Source organism: Aythya marila, assembly GCF_965140915.1.
Source record: "Aythya marila genome assembly, chromosome: 1".
Classification (NCBI taxonomy): Eukaryota; Metazoa; Chordata; class Aves; order Anseriformes; family Anatidae; genus Aythya; species Aythya marila.
The window spans coordinates 18,962,207-18,981,942 of record NC_139042.1 but is presented as its reverse complement, the minus strand read 5'-3'; the positions used below and the strand labels follow the sequence as shown (position 1 = coordinate 18,981,942).

General features: G+C 43.9%; 1 protein-coding gene across 2 annotated transcripts in view; it reads left to right on the top strand.

Moving 5' to 3' along the window:
- The window catches only part of LATS2 (large tumor suppressor kinase 2), a 42,744-nt gene extending 35,468 nt beyond the window's left edge, over positions 1-7,276 (top strand). For both annotated transcript variants that reach the window (XM_082751763.1, XM_082751764.1), the window contains exons 5-8: positions 726-1,308; positions 1,895-2,077; positions 3,759-3,865; positions 4,639-7,276. In XM_082751763.1, the coding sequence (XP_082607889.1) occupies positions 726-1,308; positions 1,895-2,077; positions 3,759-3,865; positions 4,639-5,133 (1,368 nt within the window). In that variant the 3' untranslated portion in view covers positions 5,134-7,276. The remainder of the gene's footprint in view (positions 1-725; positions 1,309-1,894; positions 2,078-3,758; positions 3,866-4,638) is intronic.
- Positions 7,277-19,736: the final 12,460 nt, after the last annotated feature.

Here is a 19,736-nt window from a genome sequence, read left to right as displayed (position 1 = left end):
AGGTGAAATGTTACCTGCAATTGCTCAGGGGCTCTCTGGGGGTAGGACCAAAGTCTAGGCTGCAGCAGCTTGGAGGGAGGCCAGAGCTGAGGGTTAGATGCGTGTATTTTGTGAGGGAAAAGGGGAGAGATCTACAAAGCTAGTGAGTGGAAGCTGTATATGCTAGAAGAAGAAAAATGGTTTCTGAAGAAGAGGGTTCACAAAGCACGAGGGAATGTGTAGGTCAAAAGCAGCTTCTAAATTACCATGCAAAAAGCAACAAGCAACCCGCACGGGGAGGTAGGATCATGCGAGTTCCTCTAGAGAACCATTAATGAACCAAGCGGGCTGCTGCGCCTGGATTTCAGCGTAATTTGTGCTGCGTTGTGCGTATGTATAGCGCAGCGTGGTGGCAAAGAGCACAGGTGAAAGGTATAAACCAAACCCCGTGACCAGGTTTGTTCTGTTCTGTTCCCCTGACAGCACTGCCCCATGCCTCGTAGCTCAGCAGAGTGAGAGAGAAAGGATAATGTCAGAGACAATGCAGGTAACCCGGCAGGGCAGATGAATTTGCAATTATTTCAGAAATACCTTGGCAGACAGACAAGAGATGATATCTCTCATGTGTATCTCTTTGCTGGTTCTTGGTTAATTTTTCTGAGACGTGGCTTGGGAATGCGGGTTCATTGTTCTGTTGCTGTGAATGTAACCTCACCAGCTCTCGTGGTTTGCTTTCTCTTATCCAGGCAGGCCTTTGTGAAGCAGAACAGGAGCAAATGAGGAAAATTCTCTACCAGAAGGAGTCCAACTACAACAGGCTGAAAAGGGCCAAAATGGACAAATCCATGTTTGTGAAAATCAAGACTCTGGGTATCGGTGCGTTTGGAGAAGTGTGCCTGGCCTGCAAAGTGGATACCCACGCCCTTTATGCCATGAAAACGCTGCGGAAGAAAGATGTCCTGAACCGCAACCAGGTGGCTCACGTCAAGGCAGAAAGGGACATCCTTGCTGAGGCAGACAACGAGTGGGTGGTTAAACTCTATTATTCCTTCCAAGATAAAGAGAACTTGTACTTTGTGATGGACTACATCCCTGGCGGGGATATGATGAGCCTACTGATTCGGATGGAGGTCTTCCCGGAGCGTCTGGCCAGGTTTTACATTGCAGAGCTCACTTTGGCTATAGAGAGCGTGCACAAAATGGGATTTATTCATAGGGACATCAAGCCTGACAACATTCTGATAGACCTCGATGGGCACATCAAGCTGACAGACTTCGGGCTGTGCACGGGATTCAGGTGGACTCACAATTCCAAATACTACCAGAAAGGTATTGGGCTTCATTTGCTCTGTTTGTCTTGAAGTAGTTCCCTCTTGGCAGAAATGTCAGGTGAATTACGATGTGTTTGTCGCTGGCAATTAGTTTGTTTCTAGGCTTTTGTTTCCTTTTTTTTTTTTTTTTTCCAATTTGTTTGCTCAAACCCCTATCAGCAGTCTGGCTGACCGCTGCTGTAGCTGTACTTTTCCAGTTCATGCTTGTTTGGTGGGGCTCTGATGGTGAAAGAATTTAATCCCAGATTTAAAGTAAGCCAGGCACCTCCTGTGCGTGCCATCGAGGGGTATTGGAGTCTATCAGCGAGAACATTGTACACAATTGCCACAGCTCATCTAAATATGCTCCTTTATTCTGTATCTCCCATGTGGGAGCGTGCTTCCCTGCACTGCGACAGAGACACTCTGCTGGTTGAGGAAAATCAGTTGTGAAGGAGAGGGCAGAAGTAATTGCCTTGGGTTTAAAGCTGAAGTGCTGTTCTTTAGGGATAGTAGAAGAGCAAAGCTAGATCGAAATCTATTCTTTCCTCTTTGAGTGTCGTGTTTTATGAGTTTAAATGTAAACTTTCTCTCCCACTTCAAAGGGAGCCATATCCGACAAGACAGCATGGAGCCCAGTGACCTTTGGGATGATGTGTCCAACTGTAGGTGTGGAGACAGGCTGAAGACATTGGAACAAAGAGCTAAGAAGCAACATCAGAGATGCCTAGCTCACTCGTTAGTTGGAACCCCTAATTACATTGCTCCTGAAGTCCTGCTTCGTAAAGGTAGATAACCTGGATTTTACACTGTTTAAATGAACACCAATGTTTTGAAATACCTTTTTTTTGTTTTGTTTTCCTTCAAAAGTTTGCTGCTTTGGAAGCCTGATGTTCTGAAGTCCACGCACTCAGCTCAGATTAAGGAGAGCAGCTTTCTGTACGTGCTCCAGTGATGAGCTTCATATTGCAGACATTGAAGGTTGTGGTGCTTTGTCTGTCTCCATCTCTCTTCACTTGGAGGCCTTTGATGAGACTTAACAAATCTGTCAGATGATGCTGGCAGCTACTGTTTCTAAAGTACAGAGCAGATTATCTGTGCTGATGACCACTATGAGGATGACTGTGGCCACGAGCAAGCTTGCATAGACCAGCAAGTAGCCAGCTGATGGTTCTGAGCCACTGACAGATTGGTCACTTAAATATGGCTGATAGAAACTTGTGGAGGCATTCACCAGATTCCTGTACAGAATCTCAGGGAAACACAGCAAAAAGTCTTGTACAGATTACATTGAGCACACTGCATTCAAAAGCTCTGCTTCAGGAATTTAGGCAACATTTAGTGGCTATCCATGAAATACAGACACAGTCGCTCTGGTAAGGAGATTAGAATCATAGAATCACAGAATATCCCATGTTGGAAGGGACCCATAAGGATCATCAAATCCAACTCCTGGCACCGCACAGGTCTGCCCAAAATTTTAGTCCATGCGACTACGTGCACAATCCAATCACTTCTTAAATTCAGACAGGCTCGGTGCAGGGACTATGTCCCTGGGGAGCCTGTTCCAGTGTGCAACCACCCTCTCGGTGAAGAACCTCTTCCTGTCCAGCCTAAACCTCCCCTGCCTCAGCTTAACACCATTCCCGCGGGTCCTATCACTGGTGTTTACAGAGAATAGGTCACCTGCCTCTTCACTCCCCCTCGCGAGGAAGTTGTAGACCACAATGAGGTCCCCCCTCAGCTTCCTCTTGTTCAAAAATTGTCTGCAAGCCTGATCCTAGACCTAATCTTAACTCTTTCCCAGTTCAAGAGATTTCAGACTAAATCCTACCTCATCTAATGACACAAATCTCCATTGAACTCAGTGTTTTAAGTCTTTCGTTCCTTTTGGAAGTCTCAAATATATATCTTATTTGTTTTATCTGAGCAATTAAGTGATTGAAATTGTTCCTCTGCTTAGAACTTGCTCAAAAAGTAATCCGTATCTTTCTTCTGTCTCTAGAAGCAGGCTGTACCTTTTCAGCAGCTTTTCAAACCCGTGGTGCCACCTCCACTGAACCAAGGGGAGGGCATCAATCACTAAGACTTTTTTGACTTTTTGTTTGTTTGTTGAGGGCCAGTCTGTGCTGTGTAGGGATGTAGCTGTGGGATGGGGCATGAAAATAAAACTTCATTTGGTCCAATTACACGATTTCCCTACTCACTATTATTGAGAATTAAATTTATTCAAAATGATTCCCAGACAACACTATTAGATCTTCCCTGACAGCAGCAGCTTTTAGGTCAGCAAGCAGAAGCAACTTGGTGGTGAAGGTGGATTTCGAGTCCTTTTGGTTTTAGGTCAACTGTTTGAGAAAAGACAGAAGTTTGTGCTGTATGGTTTGATGCTTAATTGCAAGAAGAAGTAGTAGCTCTGTGCATATTCTCCTTGGATGATGGAGGACAACTTCTGGATTTGTCTTTCAGGATACACTCAGCTCTGTGACTGGTGGAGTGTCGGTGTGATCCTCTTTGAGATGTTAGTGGGACAACCTCCTTTCCTGGCTCCTACACCCACAGAAACCCAACTGAAGGTAAGATGAAGCAAAATTCCAATCTGTAGTAGCAAAATGTTAATCTTATTCTTTCCCTCCTCTTCTATGTACAGACCCATCCCCTCTGGTTTTACTAGAAGAAGGAACAGGGATTAGGAAATCGTGATTTAAAATAGCTTTACACCAGGGACAAACCCTTTTCCAATCAGTGAGGATTGTGAATGTCAGACCAGAACTGACTTGTCCAACCCACATAGATAGTTACCAGCTTTATGAATCTTCTCGGCACAGTTTTGGTTTCTGAAGCCCAAGTTCATCCATATAAGTATTTTTAGCATGCCCATCAGATCTGAGTAAGCTGATACACCAATGATTATTTCAGTTGGCATCGTGAGTGTTTTAAAGCCGAGCAGTGAGTAGTACTTATTAGAAAGAATGCATCTCATAATCACTTTCCTATTTTTACATTTTGGAGGCTAAACGAAGCGACTCCTTGAATTCATTCCATTAAGTCATGTGTAAACTGAATGTATTCTCAGATCTGGCAACAGGAGCTTTCCAGAGGAAATAACGTCTTTTATAAATGTAATTGCTTCTTCTATCTACTATCTGGTGATCTTTCTTGATTCATTAAAGAAACCTATTAACAGCTGATGCAATCTAATCATTGGGCTCTTGAACCTCTAAAGTAACTGTACAGAATGTGGCTGGACTGGTTACGTGTATCCTTCTGTACTGCTAGTGTTGACAGAAGGATCAGAAGGATTCTGTTTCCAGGATTAGAAGCCATTTAATACCTTTCTCATCTTCAGGTGATAAATTGGGAAAGCACACTGCACATTCCCTCACAGATCAAGCTAAGCCCTGAGGCAACTGATCTCATCACCAAGCTCTGCTGTGCTGCTGAGGACCGGCTTGGAAGAAATGGAGCAGATGATATTAAAGCCCATTCTTTCTTCCACTCTATGGACTTCTCTACCGACATCCGCAGGCAGCCAGCTCCCTACGTTCCAAAGATCAGCCATCCAATGGACACTTCAAATTTTGATCCAGTTGAAGAAGAAAGTCCGTGGAATGATGCTAGTGGTGACAGCACCAGGACATGGGATCCGTTAGCCTCTTCCAACAGCAAGCACACAGAACATGCCTTCTACGAGTTTACTTTCCGAAGGTTCTTCGATGACAATGGGTATCCGTTCAGGTATCCCAAACCTTCTGGAATGGAAGTTGGCCAGTCTGAGAAGTCCGATGTAGAAGACAAAGATGTGGTGGATCAGACTGGAGCTTGTCAGCCTGTATATGTGTAAATTATTGTATAGAGTACTCCAGATAAGACTAATCTCAAATCCAGTAGGGCCTTTAGCTGATCCTTTAGGAGTTGATCCTGCAGTGCTTGGTCAGGTGCAGCTTCGGCTGAGGCTGAAGTCATCCTGTGGAGTCAGAAACTTGCAGGGCCAGGTCCTAAAAATGGCACTCTTGAAAGTTCAGGTCAGTTTTACTGTAAATAACTTTGTTGATAATTACACTTGAAATCCTGGTCTTCACCAAAATCTACGAGGCCAGAAGTCTATCATTTCTAGGCCTATTTTTGTTTGAGGTCAGCTTCCCCCTACTCAGATAAACATTTACAGACTTCTGCAACTGTCAGCGTTATTTTTTAAATGAATAAAGAGCACTTATATTTTGTTTATAGCAGGGGTTTCTTTTCCTACTAAATTATAGGGATTAACTTTGACAAATCATGCTGCTGTTCTTCTTTTCTACATTTTTATTTTATCCATAGCACTTATTTCACATTTAGGAAAAAGCATAAAGCTGAAGAACATGTGATGAAAGGTCTCTGTGCAATAATGTAAGAAAGAAAAAAAGAAAAAAAAGGAAGAAAAAAAAACCTCCACTCTCTAATTTTCTAAATTTACTGATGCCATTGTATTCGCACCATGATTTTTGTTTGTTATATGTATTTTCCACATTTCAAAATTGTGACATAACCTTAAAGCTGCTTTATTTCCTTCTGCTTATTGGAGTGTAATAGAAAGTGTGAGCAAGTGACTATATGGGTGTGATTTCTTTGTCTAGTGTGTGAAGAATGTTGCATGAGCAGTGTTTTTTCTATATGAAATGGCCTTTTCTTGCCATTCACAGGCAGGTCCTGTGGATCCATTTTTACTGAGGGTCTAAAATTAGACCATTTTAAACCATATGTTCATAATGTATCGTGTGGATGGTTTCCTCTTATGATTGTATCCAATATTAATTTTGTAAACCAGATTTGCAAAGACTATAACCGAATAGTGATTTTGTGGTCTGATGTAGTGGATCGTTTTAGTAACCATTGATCGTTGGCACACACATTTCCCCACGAAGGATCAATAGCCAAGACCATCACTACAAAGCTGATTGGTGACAACAGTCTAGACCTGGCTCATTCACGTAGCACGCAGCACAGTGTTCGTCGCCTAACGCTATCAGCAACGCAGAGCACCACTACTAACACGTAGCTCAGTGTCTTCAAGCCAGAATGTCTCAAGCTGTGCTCCTGCAACACACCGAGACCCTAAATGAGGTGAGGCTGATGTGGTGAGTACGTGCAGCCCCTCTGATTTCTGTGGAATCGGGAGGGACGTGGCTTTTCCAGACATCGGATCTCTGCACACAACTGTGTGTATCCGTGTAGGATCCTAACGTTGCAGGCACTGACGTCTGAAAACGTTGGCGTTGTTCATAGGTCATTCTGTCCTGTTGTCTTCAGATGAAAATGTTGCTGTGGTGGAGCACAGTAGTCCTTCATTTCTGTCAGATTATAAGCATACTTTGAAATATCAATTCTTAACTATGTTAAAATAAGCCTTTTTCTTATATGTATAAGTGAGACTTATTCAAGGTGATATCAGAATACTAAAGTAATTAAGCCATACATATTTGCATATATATTATATATAACTAAGTAAACACACACAAAAATCCTTAATTCAGATTAGTGTAACAGTCCTATTTAAAGTGATTGACGTAATAACATTTGAGGAAAACACTCCTTTAATGTGTTTTTGCTTTATTTTATTTTTAAATCTGGAACTTCATTATTTTTTCCGTATATTATTCCACATATTATTCCTTAATGTTTTAGCATATCCTATCCAGTGTTTAGATATCTAAGCAACAACATATAAATTCATCAGCCTAAACTAAACAAAAATGATTGTGTATTTGTTTACATTTGTATGAAAGGAATGTTTTGAGGTATGCAGTGCTTGTGTTGTGACAGTTCATGTAAGATTCAGTATTACTGCTTTTTTATATAGTAATGCCATTTTTTGTTATTTACATCTATCTGACATTCTTTCATGTGGTAGGTTCTTTCTCAGGAACTCAATTTAACTGTTATTTATTGATATATCATTGCCTTTGAAAGCTTCTACTGGCACAATTTATTAAAAATCTGAATCAAAATCGAAACTGCAGTATGTGTTCTTTGAAAGGATAATTTCTACTTACTTCAAGGCAGAATTTTTAAGGGGTTTGCTTTGTAACATTAGTGATGGGTTTGAGCTGCAAACACACAATCCAAATCTCATCTCTCTTTGTAGCATTTGGTGTAGAATTTCTGGATACATTAAGATGATTTTTAGCATAACAGAGTCAGTAGATGATGTAAAATTCAACATTGTCGCTTTCACAGCAGTGGCAGCTCTGCCAGGACAGCCACAAAGAGGTGTGCCTGCCCCTCTGGCTCTTTCCTCTGCTATGTTTCAAAAAGGCAAGGATTTCACCTTCAAATACAGTGTCTTTGCAATTGAGTGAAATGAGAGAATAGCCCCAAAAGAAACCAGTAATTCCACACTGAATGTATCACTCACTTAAGACCTATGCTGCAGGGAACAAAAGCCACCTCCCATTTCACCTAAAGAAGAACTGAACTGGAAAACAAACCTTTTCAGCTTACCAGGTACGGTCTCTAGAAGGTTCCCATCCTTCTCGTACATCTCAGGGGTGAACAGGAAGTTGGGAGTAAGTTTTATGAAACTTGGACAGGTAGCAAATACAACAGATACTGGGACTGGCTCTCGGCATTCTAAAATCTGTCAAGCTTCCCACAAAAATAATAAATAAAATAATAATAATAAAAAGATATTCAATTTTTTATTTATTTAAAAAAAAACAAAACAAAAAACAAAACAAAACAAAACAAAACAAAAAAAAAAAAACAGCTTTAGATGTATGTATTCCTGATCGAAAATAAGGAGTTCATTAATCTGGAAGTAGTGCGCCACTTGAGATGTAATCCTACCTTGACTCAGCCAGGGTGAACCTGCCGCTGATCTCAGTGGGGCAGGAGTTTCACTCCTGGCTGTCAGCAGTGACACGCGCAGCAACAACGCGTACTTTGTGTGCAAAAGTTTAAATAATCGCCTCTGAAAATTTAAGTAATTGCTGTTTCCAGGATGGAAACTTCGTCTTGTAACAGCGCCAGCAGCACAGACACAGAAAGGGCCTCTGCAGCCCATCACATCGCCGTTCTCCAGGGCAGCCAGATCGGCCAAGGAACAGCAGCAGCCCTCAGTAAGCAGTATTAGTCCTGGTTCAACGTGAAGGAATTGCCAGTGGAGGTTACAAGCTAAGAAGTTAGAACCTAGCTTGAATAACTTGAAAGCTAAATGAGGGGGAAAAGCATTTGACTTTTAAATGGCAATGGAAGAATGAAATTAGCTATGCAGGAAGCGGGGCTATTGCCTGGAACTGGATGGAAAATCAGGCTCATAAACTGCAGAGAATTCCGTTCTCTTCCCTGAAGCTTATGAGGTATGAAATAACTGCTTTAAAAGCCTTCCTAGAGAAACTGCAATGAGAATAGGAATTTAGAGCATATAATTTGGTCCTCTCCCAAAATACAGAAACGTTGGCAGAAAATAGCAACTGTTACTAAAAATATTATTGGAATTAAAAATATTAAATCTTTCCCACAGGAAATAATCTCAGGAATAGATAATGTAGGAATAGCAACCGTTAAAACACACAAAGAAAAATGTGTAAAAATGTTTTTCCTGGCAAAGAAATCCACTGCAGCACGAACATGGAAGTTGTGCCGTCCTCTGGCTTCTGGTCTGAGCAGGGAATGAGCCACGAGCAGCATTTAGTGCAACCAGTCCTGGGCCCGTTCTTATCAAAATAAACTTGGGATCTGATCCGTAAAGCTGTGGTCACCTTCTGCAAAGGCAACAGTAGCTCCCAGCCCCGCAGGAGAAAATGGAGCCTGGTGCCATGGCCAATTTAAGTTGTAATGGGCCGACAACTGGTGTTTGAATCGTCAGCTCCTACAGCTGCCGGGACGGCGCCGTTCCTTCAGCAAGAGGAAAAATACCCGAGCCCGCATCTGCTCCTTTAGGGATGTGAGGAAACTGCTCCTGGCATCCCTGCTAGCCAGCAAAGCCCCAGGCACTTGGTCTTAGCTCCTCTGTGAAGGGGGGATTGAACGTGTGAGGGGTATGAATGGGCAAGAGGCAATCGCTGGTGGCACCAGATCATGAGTGGGAGCCAGGAAAAAGTCTTCAGAAATGGTCCAGCCTTGCTGTGCTCTGCAGTGGTTACCCCATGGGTGTTGGTGTGTGTTGAGGGGAACATTTATATGTGAGGTCTTGTATTTTGGGGAAGCATACAGCTGAAAACACCCTATCTGAGAGTGCTGCTGGGCAGGAGGGAGCCTGCACGTGTGCATGGAGTGAGCCAGACCCGCAGCTACGGGGTCACACTATGGGGAGGAACCATCCAGCTCCACCACCACCTCCAGCCCTAGGCTGCTTCAAAGGAATTCGGGGCAACAGCTCACTGCAATGCTCCACCAGCTGCCACAAAGCGGCTTGCTGTGTGCTGTGAAGTACTTCCCAGAGACAATCATTTTTTCCCCTAAACTCCTGACCATCCCTCTGAAGGCCACATCAGCCATCCTATAATTATCACTTTGTCACCTTGGCTGCACACCTGCTTGCTTCCAGAGAGAGCGCTGATGGCTCTGTGTGCCTCCAAAGAGCTGCAGTCGTGGCACGAGACCCCCCCTGGATATCACATCTAGTTCTGGGCTCCCTGGGAGAAGAAAGATGGGGACCTGTTAGAGCGGGTCAACCGTAATACAACCATAAAAAAGGAAAGAAAGGAACGCAGATTTACTTGTTATGTACATAACTGCAGCAGGGTCATCATCACAAGGACAAAGGTTCATTAGCAAATTCTTATGAAGCAGTCATCAAACGAATATACACATACCTTGCATGTGAGCATCAGCTGTATGTGTAGTTTGGGTTTTGTTCAACATTGCAGGATTAGTAAGTTTTTGTTTTGTTTTTTTGTTTTGTTTTGTTTTTCAGATGTTTAAGTCAAAATTTTTGTAATTTAGATTTGCAGTAAACTGCTTCAAAATCATCTGAGTGGAGCGTGGCTTGACCCGATGCTGTGACAAATCTCCTTTGCTAAAAGGAGGAACTCGCTTGGGTGGAAAGCGGGGAGGCAGCAGGTACCCAAACCAAATGGGGAGTGACAGAAACAGCCGTGGACATTGAGGCTTTTCAGCTGCATTTGCTTTGGATGGGAGCAGGGGCGAATAAAAAGGACCACACAAGTGCTGGTCAGCAGGCACCTCTGGAGGTCCTCAGTCTGAATTCCTGCTCCCTGTGGGCCCATGGCCAGTGCTGGCTTGTGCTGGCCACAGCTCTGGGCTGGCCACGGCTCCAGGCTGGCACATCCCATGGTGGTGTGAGCTGCAAGGTTGTGTTTGTTGGCCAAGAATTGTGCCAGAATGGTAGAACTGCTCCAAGAGAAAGGGTCCGCCCAAAAGCCTTTGTAACAAGGTACGGCTGAAGGGCTGCAGGATGGGTCATGAAGTTGTTGACATTTTGGCACACGTGTGGGAGCGCTGCTGGTGATGGTGCCGGCCTCCTGCAGGCCTGGAGGGACGCGCGTGGCATGTTAACAGCAGGAGCGGAGCTGTGGCTGCGCTCAGCTTCCCAACGCCTTCCTTGGCCAGGCTGCGGAGTAGTCCTGGGGCACTGACACGAGCTGGGGCTCTGCCCCAAAGCGCCTAGTGCACGAGGGATTAGTTAAATAAAAGGGAGTCTGTCCCAGAAGACACTCGTCTTTCCGTTCCCAGGAAGCCAGTGGGGACGGGCTCCTTTCCTCAGGGAACTCTATTTGTGTCGCTGAAGACCAAGCCACTGGGGCAGAAAGAGGCGAATCCAGATCAGTGACTTCTTTTTTTTTTTTTTTTTCCCCAAAGAAAATGCTTCTCAAATGCCAAATGTTGGTTTGACAGAATGGAAACACTTTGGGGGGAACTTAGTGGTGTGTTTATAATTATACATTCAAACAACAACAAAAATATTTTGTTTCCAAAAAAAAAAAAAAAGAAAAAAAGGTAATAGAAAGGCCGAGGGCTTGTATTGTATATATCCCATTATATTCAAAATTATAAAAATAAAAATGAACTGCTGTGAATAGGTCATTTTGATGTTTCCAGAACAGATTTTGGAAATATAATTTCTTGGAAATTTCCAACTGTGTGTTCCAATTTAAGACTAAAGGATTTTTTTTTTTAATGTTCAATTTCCCACATAACAGCACCTGCCAATTCAAACAGGACCTACCAATTTAAACTAGCTCTAAAAATAACAGGAGAGGTCGAGCAAACTGAGTAATATCTGGAATAAAAACTAGCTTAATCGGGAGCCTCATCTCGCATGCAACGCTGATGCCATCGGTCTTCCTGTCCTGCTTTTAAATCCAATCCGTATCCCTCCGGGGCTGTCAATGGCACTCACAGCAGGTTGGCGAGGTGCCGTGTCGGTGTCTGCACCATCCCTTGGTGGAGGGCACCGTGTGCCGGGGGGACACCTCCTGTGCCCCCACCCCAGCGGTCGGTACCCGTGGGCATGGTCAATTCTGCTGGTGCTGGACCTCCTGCAGCGTCGCTTTGTAGCCTGCCAACACAAGATGGGCTAGGGCCAAGGAACTGACACCACTTCAGTTTACTGAAACACCGTGGTTTGCTGATTTGCAAGTATTTTTTTTTTCATTGTTATGTTCTAGCTAGGGGTAATGATGGTCACTGGAATTAGCATCCCAAGTGGTTTCGTGTTTGAAGCAACGCAGGAACATTTTGTTCGTGTTGTTTCCAAGATGAACCATGGCCCAGTTCTGGTTTGCTGCCGCACGCAATGCAAGGTAAAAGCCGATACAGATGACAAGTAGTGGTGTGAAAGCATTTCAGGGCCAGTCGGTTTAAGGCTCGCTGACCTCAGGCCACAAGCAGACCTGCTACCACTGCCGAGCACCACACACCTCCTGGGCTGCCTTGACTGGCCACCAAGAGCAACCCCTTCTGTAGTAGCTCCCTAAAAGCCAGCTCCGTGTTCCTAACTGTCTTGCCCTTGGCCCTGGTAATTAATGCAGTCACGACCTTGAAGCCTAATTACTCAAAATCACAGTAAAATGAAGAGCCTTGAGCAAGGCTGAGGGGATGTCCTAACACCAGTCTGCTCAGTAACCATGGTGGCTGTGCATCTATAGCTTGTACCCAGTGCTCAGCTTCTACTAAATTAAGTCTACTTCAAAACCTACACAAGGTGAGAAACCTGGTTGGAAGCTGCAGAACTGTAATTGCTCGGTGTGGAGATTGCTTAGAGGGATTTTTAACAGCTGGTTCAGTAATCAGCTGATTTTAATGAGTGGTTTTGCCAAAGCAGACTGAATTGCTTTCAGCACATTCCTGCTTTGGTTCCTGCTCCACCTCAGCTGTAAGACACCTTGGGGTGACCTGAGGCTGCCCTAAGCTGCCCGGTCTGAACTCAGTATGGATATTGCCATGAGCAGGAGCTTGGTCTAGAGACCACTGGGGCCTCTTTCCAGCCCAGGGGAGCCTGTGGCTCTGGGCCAAGGATGGCCAGGACCTGCTGCAGCCCTCCCCGGGCAGAGGGTACAAGCCAGAGCAGCATAAAAATGATGGAAATCATTGTATCTGGAAGGAAAAATCCTCTTGTTTAGGAACTGAGAACCAATGGGGAAAGTGAAGGATGTCTGTGCCCACCAAGAGGAAGAAAACAGCGATGATCAGTGGGCTCAGGAGTGACTTTGTGGTTCCCTGCTGAGGACGAGTCGTGCTGTGGTATCGACAGCCCCAGGGAGAGCAGCTGAAGTCCACGGGACGTGGAGGGAACATTCGCAAGCACATTGCAGACCTATGGCTTTATTTCCGCTTTCCTAACACATTTAAATTCATTTTTGCAGATAAATGACTGACTTAAATTAAAAGATTAACAGCCTTACTATTGCACAAAGCTTCCTCATCCCCTTATTATGAATTTAAATGTTACTTTGCATTTTCTGAGTGTCAACATAATCAGGCTTGAGTTCCTTTTGAGAAATACCAATAAAATAACAGCTTATATTGTCGGGTTCTGGCAGTGTTCCCAGTTATTGAGCTACTTGAAGCAATGTTTCTCATTGCTGAAAACCATTTTTCATTATAACACAAAATAGGCCATAGGAGCTCGACTGCTGCCCTCTTTTGGGTAGGATAATTACTGCTCACGTCTGTCAAGATAATACCACCAACAGCTTCTGAATTATCTCAGCTGGGGAGCACGAGGATGGGATGGTTTTACACGCAGCATAATGCCCTATAATAACCCAAACCCCAAATGTTTTTTCTCTTTCTCTTTACAATTCGCAGTGGCTTGCCTATGGAGAACTTCAGTCACTGACAGTTTTCTGCCCCCCCGTTCTTCTGCGGTTCCTGTGGGCACCAAACAACCCCACACCGCACGATGCTGTGGATCACAAACCCGTATTGTCAGCACGTGTTTTAATTGCTTACAGAACACCCGGCAGAACAGCACAGCTTTATCCAGTTTCCCCAGCCCGATTTGCGGACAGCTTTCTCCTGCACTGGGAAGCCCAGAGTTAATATGTACTTTTATTAACACAAACACATTGTGCTTCTGTTAAGACTCTTGCCCCTAGTGCCTGGATTTATTTTTAAAGCAAGTAACAGCAGATAAGTGGTCACAGGGGGGATACCAGAACCTGACAAAACATTTAATGGTAAATGTCCCAAGACAAGCAGTGGAAACACATAGGCAGAGGATGTTCAAAGCCTAAGGGAGAAGGCATTAAAGAATATCTATGCCTTTGCAAATGAGCTTCTAGTTTATTTTTAAATCCTGGGATTTAGTTAAAGGTGAAGCATTTCCCTTTGAGGGAATGCATGGGGCAGCTAGGGCTGGTCAGCCCCAGTGAGAACAAAGAAGTGGCCAGTATGGGGCCAGCGGAGATTTTTTGGGAAAATGCCCATCACTGGTGGCGTGCTCTGCTTCCTCTTTCACCCTTGCTGTCAGTGGACACAAAGTGATATGAGGAAAGATAAAGGGTCAGAAAGCACATTGCTCTGTGATCCCTCCAGTCTGCCATTAATTTTGGCTTCATTTTTTAATTCATGCCCAGAAGAAATGTGAAAGCTTGTCACTGGGGTTACATTCCTTCTCCACCACAGCTCTCCCTAACACATACTTGAGCAGTGGGTCAACAGATGGGCGTCTCATGTCATATCTTTGAGTAGAAACTCAGTTCCTAAATGGTGCTCACATGCAACTAAGTTATCAGTTGCCTCTTGTTATCACTTAGCTAGCTCTGGCAACTCTCAGGTTGCTGCACAGTGATCACAAAAGCCCCCACAAGTCCAAATCCCGCAGGATCCTTGAATTCCTGGGATGAAGACATGTAAACACCAAACCCTGCTCTGCTCCTTACAAGCTGCCAAGGGCCCTTCTTCAAGCTGATGCCAGGTTGACACAAAATGAGATTCCCAACCTAGACAAGGGAGTGAGCACTTGACCAGCAGAACCCACTTAGATATGTTCTGGGTAGCTCTGAGACAAAGGGCGGCCAAATGCAGCTTGCTCATTAGGGTACTGGAGTAGGATGTAGGGCGAGGTTTCTGCTTCAGAGCAATAATTCTTGGTGTCTTTCCTCTATATCTGAATGCAAATGTTATTGTATAGTCCATACTAATTTATATGTTTTTGTTGTTGTTGTTCTGTTTTGTTTTGTTTTGTTTTAAGAAGTTTCCCTTTTTAGGGGGGAGGCTGAGAGAGCTGGGCCTGTTTAACTTGGAAAAGAGAAGACTGAGGGGAGACGTCATCAATATCTGTATAAATATCTGAGGGGAGGGTGTTGAGAGGATGGAGCCCAACTTTTCAGTTGTGCCCAGCAACAAGACAAGAGGCAATGGGCACAAACTGAAGCACAGGAGGTTCTGGCTGAATATGAGGGGGCACTTCTGTACTGTGAGGTGACAGAGCTCTGGGACAGGTTGCCCAGAGAGGCTGTGGGGGTCTCCTTATCTGGAGATATTCAAACTCCACCTGGATGCCATCCTGCACAATGTGTTCCAGGTGATCCTGCTCGGCAGGGGGGTTGGACTAGATGATCTCCAGAGACCCCTTCCAACCTCGGCCACTCTGTGATTCTGTAAGAGAAACTTCTGGCTCCAGAAGAGGCTCACCTTGCAGATTAGCCCTCCAGCCATGATTGTCCTGACTACACTCAAGTAAAGCAGATTCCTGTTTGCTCACATGCAAGAAAGAGTGGTTTTGGATGTCTACTGTCCACGAACAGATGCCAGTCTCTGGTCAGAGGTACCAAATTAGTGACATAAGTGTTTTTCTCTCTGTTTAATTTGGCTATCTATCTCAAGTGACTTCCCAGATCGATCAATCAATCAATCTATCTATCTATCTACATATGCATACATGTATTATTCATATTCATATATATATGTATATATGCATAATATAGTATATATATTATGTATATATAATAAAATTCAAATAAAATACCCACCTCACCCTAAGAACTAATTGTGGGACTTAGCTATGTAATTTAAGGCTCTAGAATACAAATGACTCCACAAGTTCAGGCACTGAAGTCCCCTTTGTTAATCTGCCCTTGGCTATCTTTCTGGTTGAGGTCTGGATGTCCTCAGCAGCCACGGGTACTAATGAGAGCTGAGAGCACCCCGTGATCTCACTAGATTAAGTGCTAACTGCTGATCTAACTGTTCTCACTCCAGCAGCCAAGGAGACAAAGAAAATGTTCTGGAAACTTAATTTCATCTCTTGGGGTCAGTGTCCGGCATGTGGCCTCTTCCCCCCACTAGGCCCCGTGCTCTTGGACTGCCTCCTCACAGAACACCTCAGCCTTCACCTTCCTGAAATCTGTTGAGAAGGGGCTCAAATTTCATCCTAAATCTGATTATTTTAGACATCATCTAGTCTTCACGTAACCACAACAAAATAAGCTGTGCGAAGTATTTAAAATTGTGGAGGCTGATCAACTCTTGAGCAGGGCAGAGAGTGCTTGGCACATAAAATTAAACTACTGTGGAGCCAAAGGATGATTGCTTTAAAGAGGCTTGATAATTTTGGACAGGCATTTCTCACAGGAACACTTTATGACAGTAATTCCTGGATTCATCAAGACATGGAAGGGAGCAATCAGCATCTGTGTGCTCAGCAATGCGGCCTTCATGCATGTGAGCCGTGGTTGGTAGGGGCCATCTTGTGGTAAGACTTTTGCACAATCATTTTAAACCAAGCTGTAAGTAGATGTTGTTGGATTTAAAAGAACAATTTGAGCCTCCCCCAACCTTTTTGACTTACTGACAGTATTTCTGAGGTGCCTTAAAATGAGAAGAGAGTGTAATAAGCGTTTACTTTAAATGCAGACTGGGCAAGGGCCTGCCAGAACTGCCAAGTAAGTTAGGGCCTGGTAACAAGCCTGGTGGGACTGAAAAGAAAAATCAATTTTATACTTTTCGGGTCGATTTTAGAAACTTCTGAGATTTTAAACCTAGTTGCCTAACAGTTTTAAAAACTGTGACCAAGAATACTTTTATAAAATAAATATCATAGTTACAATGACTCCACAGAAATGCTAAAAGAAAACTGTAATGGATTTGCAAAATTCAATCTGTTTTGACCCCAAAAGACTACTACAGTCAGAGATAACATCCTTGTGTCAGAGCACAGCATCCCAGACTGTTGTACTGACATTTGAGGAAGTGAAACTGGTGGTGTCAGACCTGAATGAGCTTTGAAACTGTGATGGAGATATTCCACTGCTGGGGATTTCAGCAAAAGAGGAAGGACACGTATAGCTCACCTTCCTCTGAACGAGAACCAAGACACCTGTCACCTCAACGAACAGGGGCTTAAAGCAAAGATATACTGTGCCAGAAGCAGAAGTAAACTGTTTGGAATTTTCCAGATGTTTAAAAGTTGTAAAAAAATAAAAATAAAAATTATTTTCAGCTTTAATTTCTTGAATTGTGCTCATAGAGCCTTAAAATTGAACTACGTTGTTTATTGTTCTAATACATTGCTCTTTCTGTTGCACAGGCTGGATCATTTCCTACAATTTAACTTACGCTGATGTCTAACAAGTGGCACATATATCTGTTTTTTAACTAGTCAGTTTTCGGGGAAGCATCCATTTGTGAAGCTGACTATCAGGTAATCCTCTTTTTCAAATAACTAGCAACTGCAAAATGTTCAAAAAAGAGTTCCATTAAAAATAAATTTAAAAAAAGACACTGACACCTGGAAAAGGCATCTTATCTTCCTGCCAGAGAAACTGGATGAATCACTGGCTGACTCTGGGAACTGCTACTGCTAGGTGAGTCAGCCCTATACTGCTCTTTCCCAGTTTGGAGCACAGTTCTGGGGTGATTGTGCCCACGGTACTCCTTTTCCATCCATGCCCATAAAGTCAGAGAATCATGGAACGGTTTGGGTTGGAAGGGGTCTACCTTAAAGCCCACCCAGTACCAGCCCCCTGCCATGGGCAGGGACACCTCCCACCACACCAGGTTGCCCAAAGCCCCATCCAGCCTGGCCTTGAGCACCTCCAGGGATGGGGCATCCACAGCTTCTCTGGGTAGCCTGTGCCAGGGCCTCACCACCCTCTGAGGGAAGAATTTCCTCCTTATATCTAATCTAAATATCCTCTCTTTTAGTTTAAAAACATTTCCCCTTATTCTATCAAAGTGGTTGATAACCAGGCTTGATCAGTCCAGGGTGCCATTGATCAGCAGGGAAGCTTGCATGGCTCTACCAGTGAGGGAGGCAGTGTTTTGCTAAAACTGCCTCGTGAGTGTTAAGAAGGTGCACCTGAGCACCCCAGGATGTTACCTCTCTCTGAATAGTGTCACGGCAGTGTTTCATGAGAAGTGGCCTCCAGCAATGGCAGCTGTTGAATTAATCTTTGTGCTCCAGCCTGCTTTCTCCTTCTTGTTCTTGCCTTTTGCACAGTGTCATTTAGTGCAGTTGCCATCCCTCCAAATGCCCTCTCAACAGCAGCAGCCAGTCCCATTTCATTGACACCATCTTCACCTAAATAGTTGGGTTGGAGAAACTAGATGCGCTCCCTCTAAATAAAGGTGGATTTATTAGCAGGGTTGGGTGGAAAAAAAAAATGCAATTGGCTGTTCTGAGACTAAAGTTAACATAGTTGGCATCGTTATGCCAGTATTTCAATGACACTGAGTAAAGCTGACCGATACATATAGCTATGTCAGAGTTGGCACATCAGCCTCTGGCACTTTTCCTGCCAACTTGGTAATAACCACTTCCTGGCTAACAAACACGGTCTCAGAGTGTATTTGCCTTAATCACCTTGGCCTTCCGCTTCAGGGTTCATCCAGCCCAAAACAATGCTGTTGCATTTCTTTTTGTGTGGGTAGTTCTTTGTGTCAGAATGACGGCTAGCAGGGGGACAGGAGGGAGGACATTGCACCACCGAGTCTCAGAAAAGGGAGCTGCTGCTGGTGGCCTTGCTTCAGTGCTTGAAAGGTTCCTGTGCTGGATCCTACAGACCTGCTATTTCCCATTTTTCAGCATATTAGCATCGATAAGCTTTTACCTTAGATTACTCTAAATGAGTTATTCCTAAACACAGCTGCTGATAATAACGACGGCAGCAAATAGAAGCTGTTCCATATGAACACTTTGCAAGAATGGAGTTGCCAAACAGCAGCACTAGAGCAAACCAGGCACGGTCATAATATGACTTTTATCACAGGTGTCCAAACATACAAGTAGAAAACCTCCTTCAGCATTTTGTCCAGCACATAAATCCCTTGAATGCCCACCAGAAACAAACCCAATCTGACTCAGCATGACACCTTCTTGTTGTATGTGCCATTTCCCCCTCCTTTACCCATACCATAGTTTAGGATTTTGCCTTGATGATAACATTTTCTCACTCTAAGACAAGGTAAAGGACAAATTTTAGTCAGCATTTCTGTGCTAAAAATGGCACTGCCAAGCTTCAGAGATATCTGGCTCCTCTGCCACCCTGAAACTTGTCCCCCTGTGCCCTCTCGAGCACTTAGTGCCTGAGGGAGACCCTCCTCTGAGAGCAGCAGCAGCAGCACTATCGCTGAGGCTGGCAAAACTGTTTATTTCAATAGCTCCAGTCATTTAGGCAGACTGTTTACCCTGATGCTCACTTTCAAATGACACTTTATGCAGAATTACTGAAAAATGTGCTGGCAGATGCTACAGCTAAGAATAACGTGAAGCAGTCAGGTGATTTGCATATGAAAAATTTCTGCTTGTGAAGATGAGTAACGCCACAGATCATTTCTGTTTACTTAAATTAAAATCCCAATTCGAATATTTTCTTGATGGCAAATTATTAATAGATTATCGACTTGGTTTTGAACTTAAAAGTTTTAAAATAAGCTGTTAGAGCACTTACAAGTGATGTACAGAGACTGATTATAAATTAGGATCACTGCCTTCGGTTCTCTGAAACAGTAGCCTTATCTACAGTTTTAGATTGCATAGGACAATTAGTTTCACTGTTA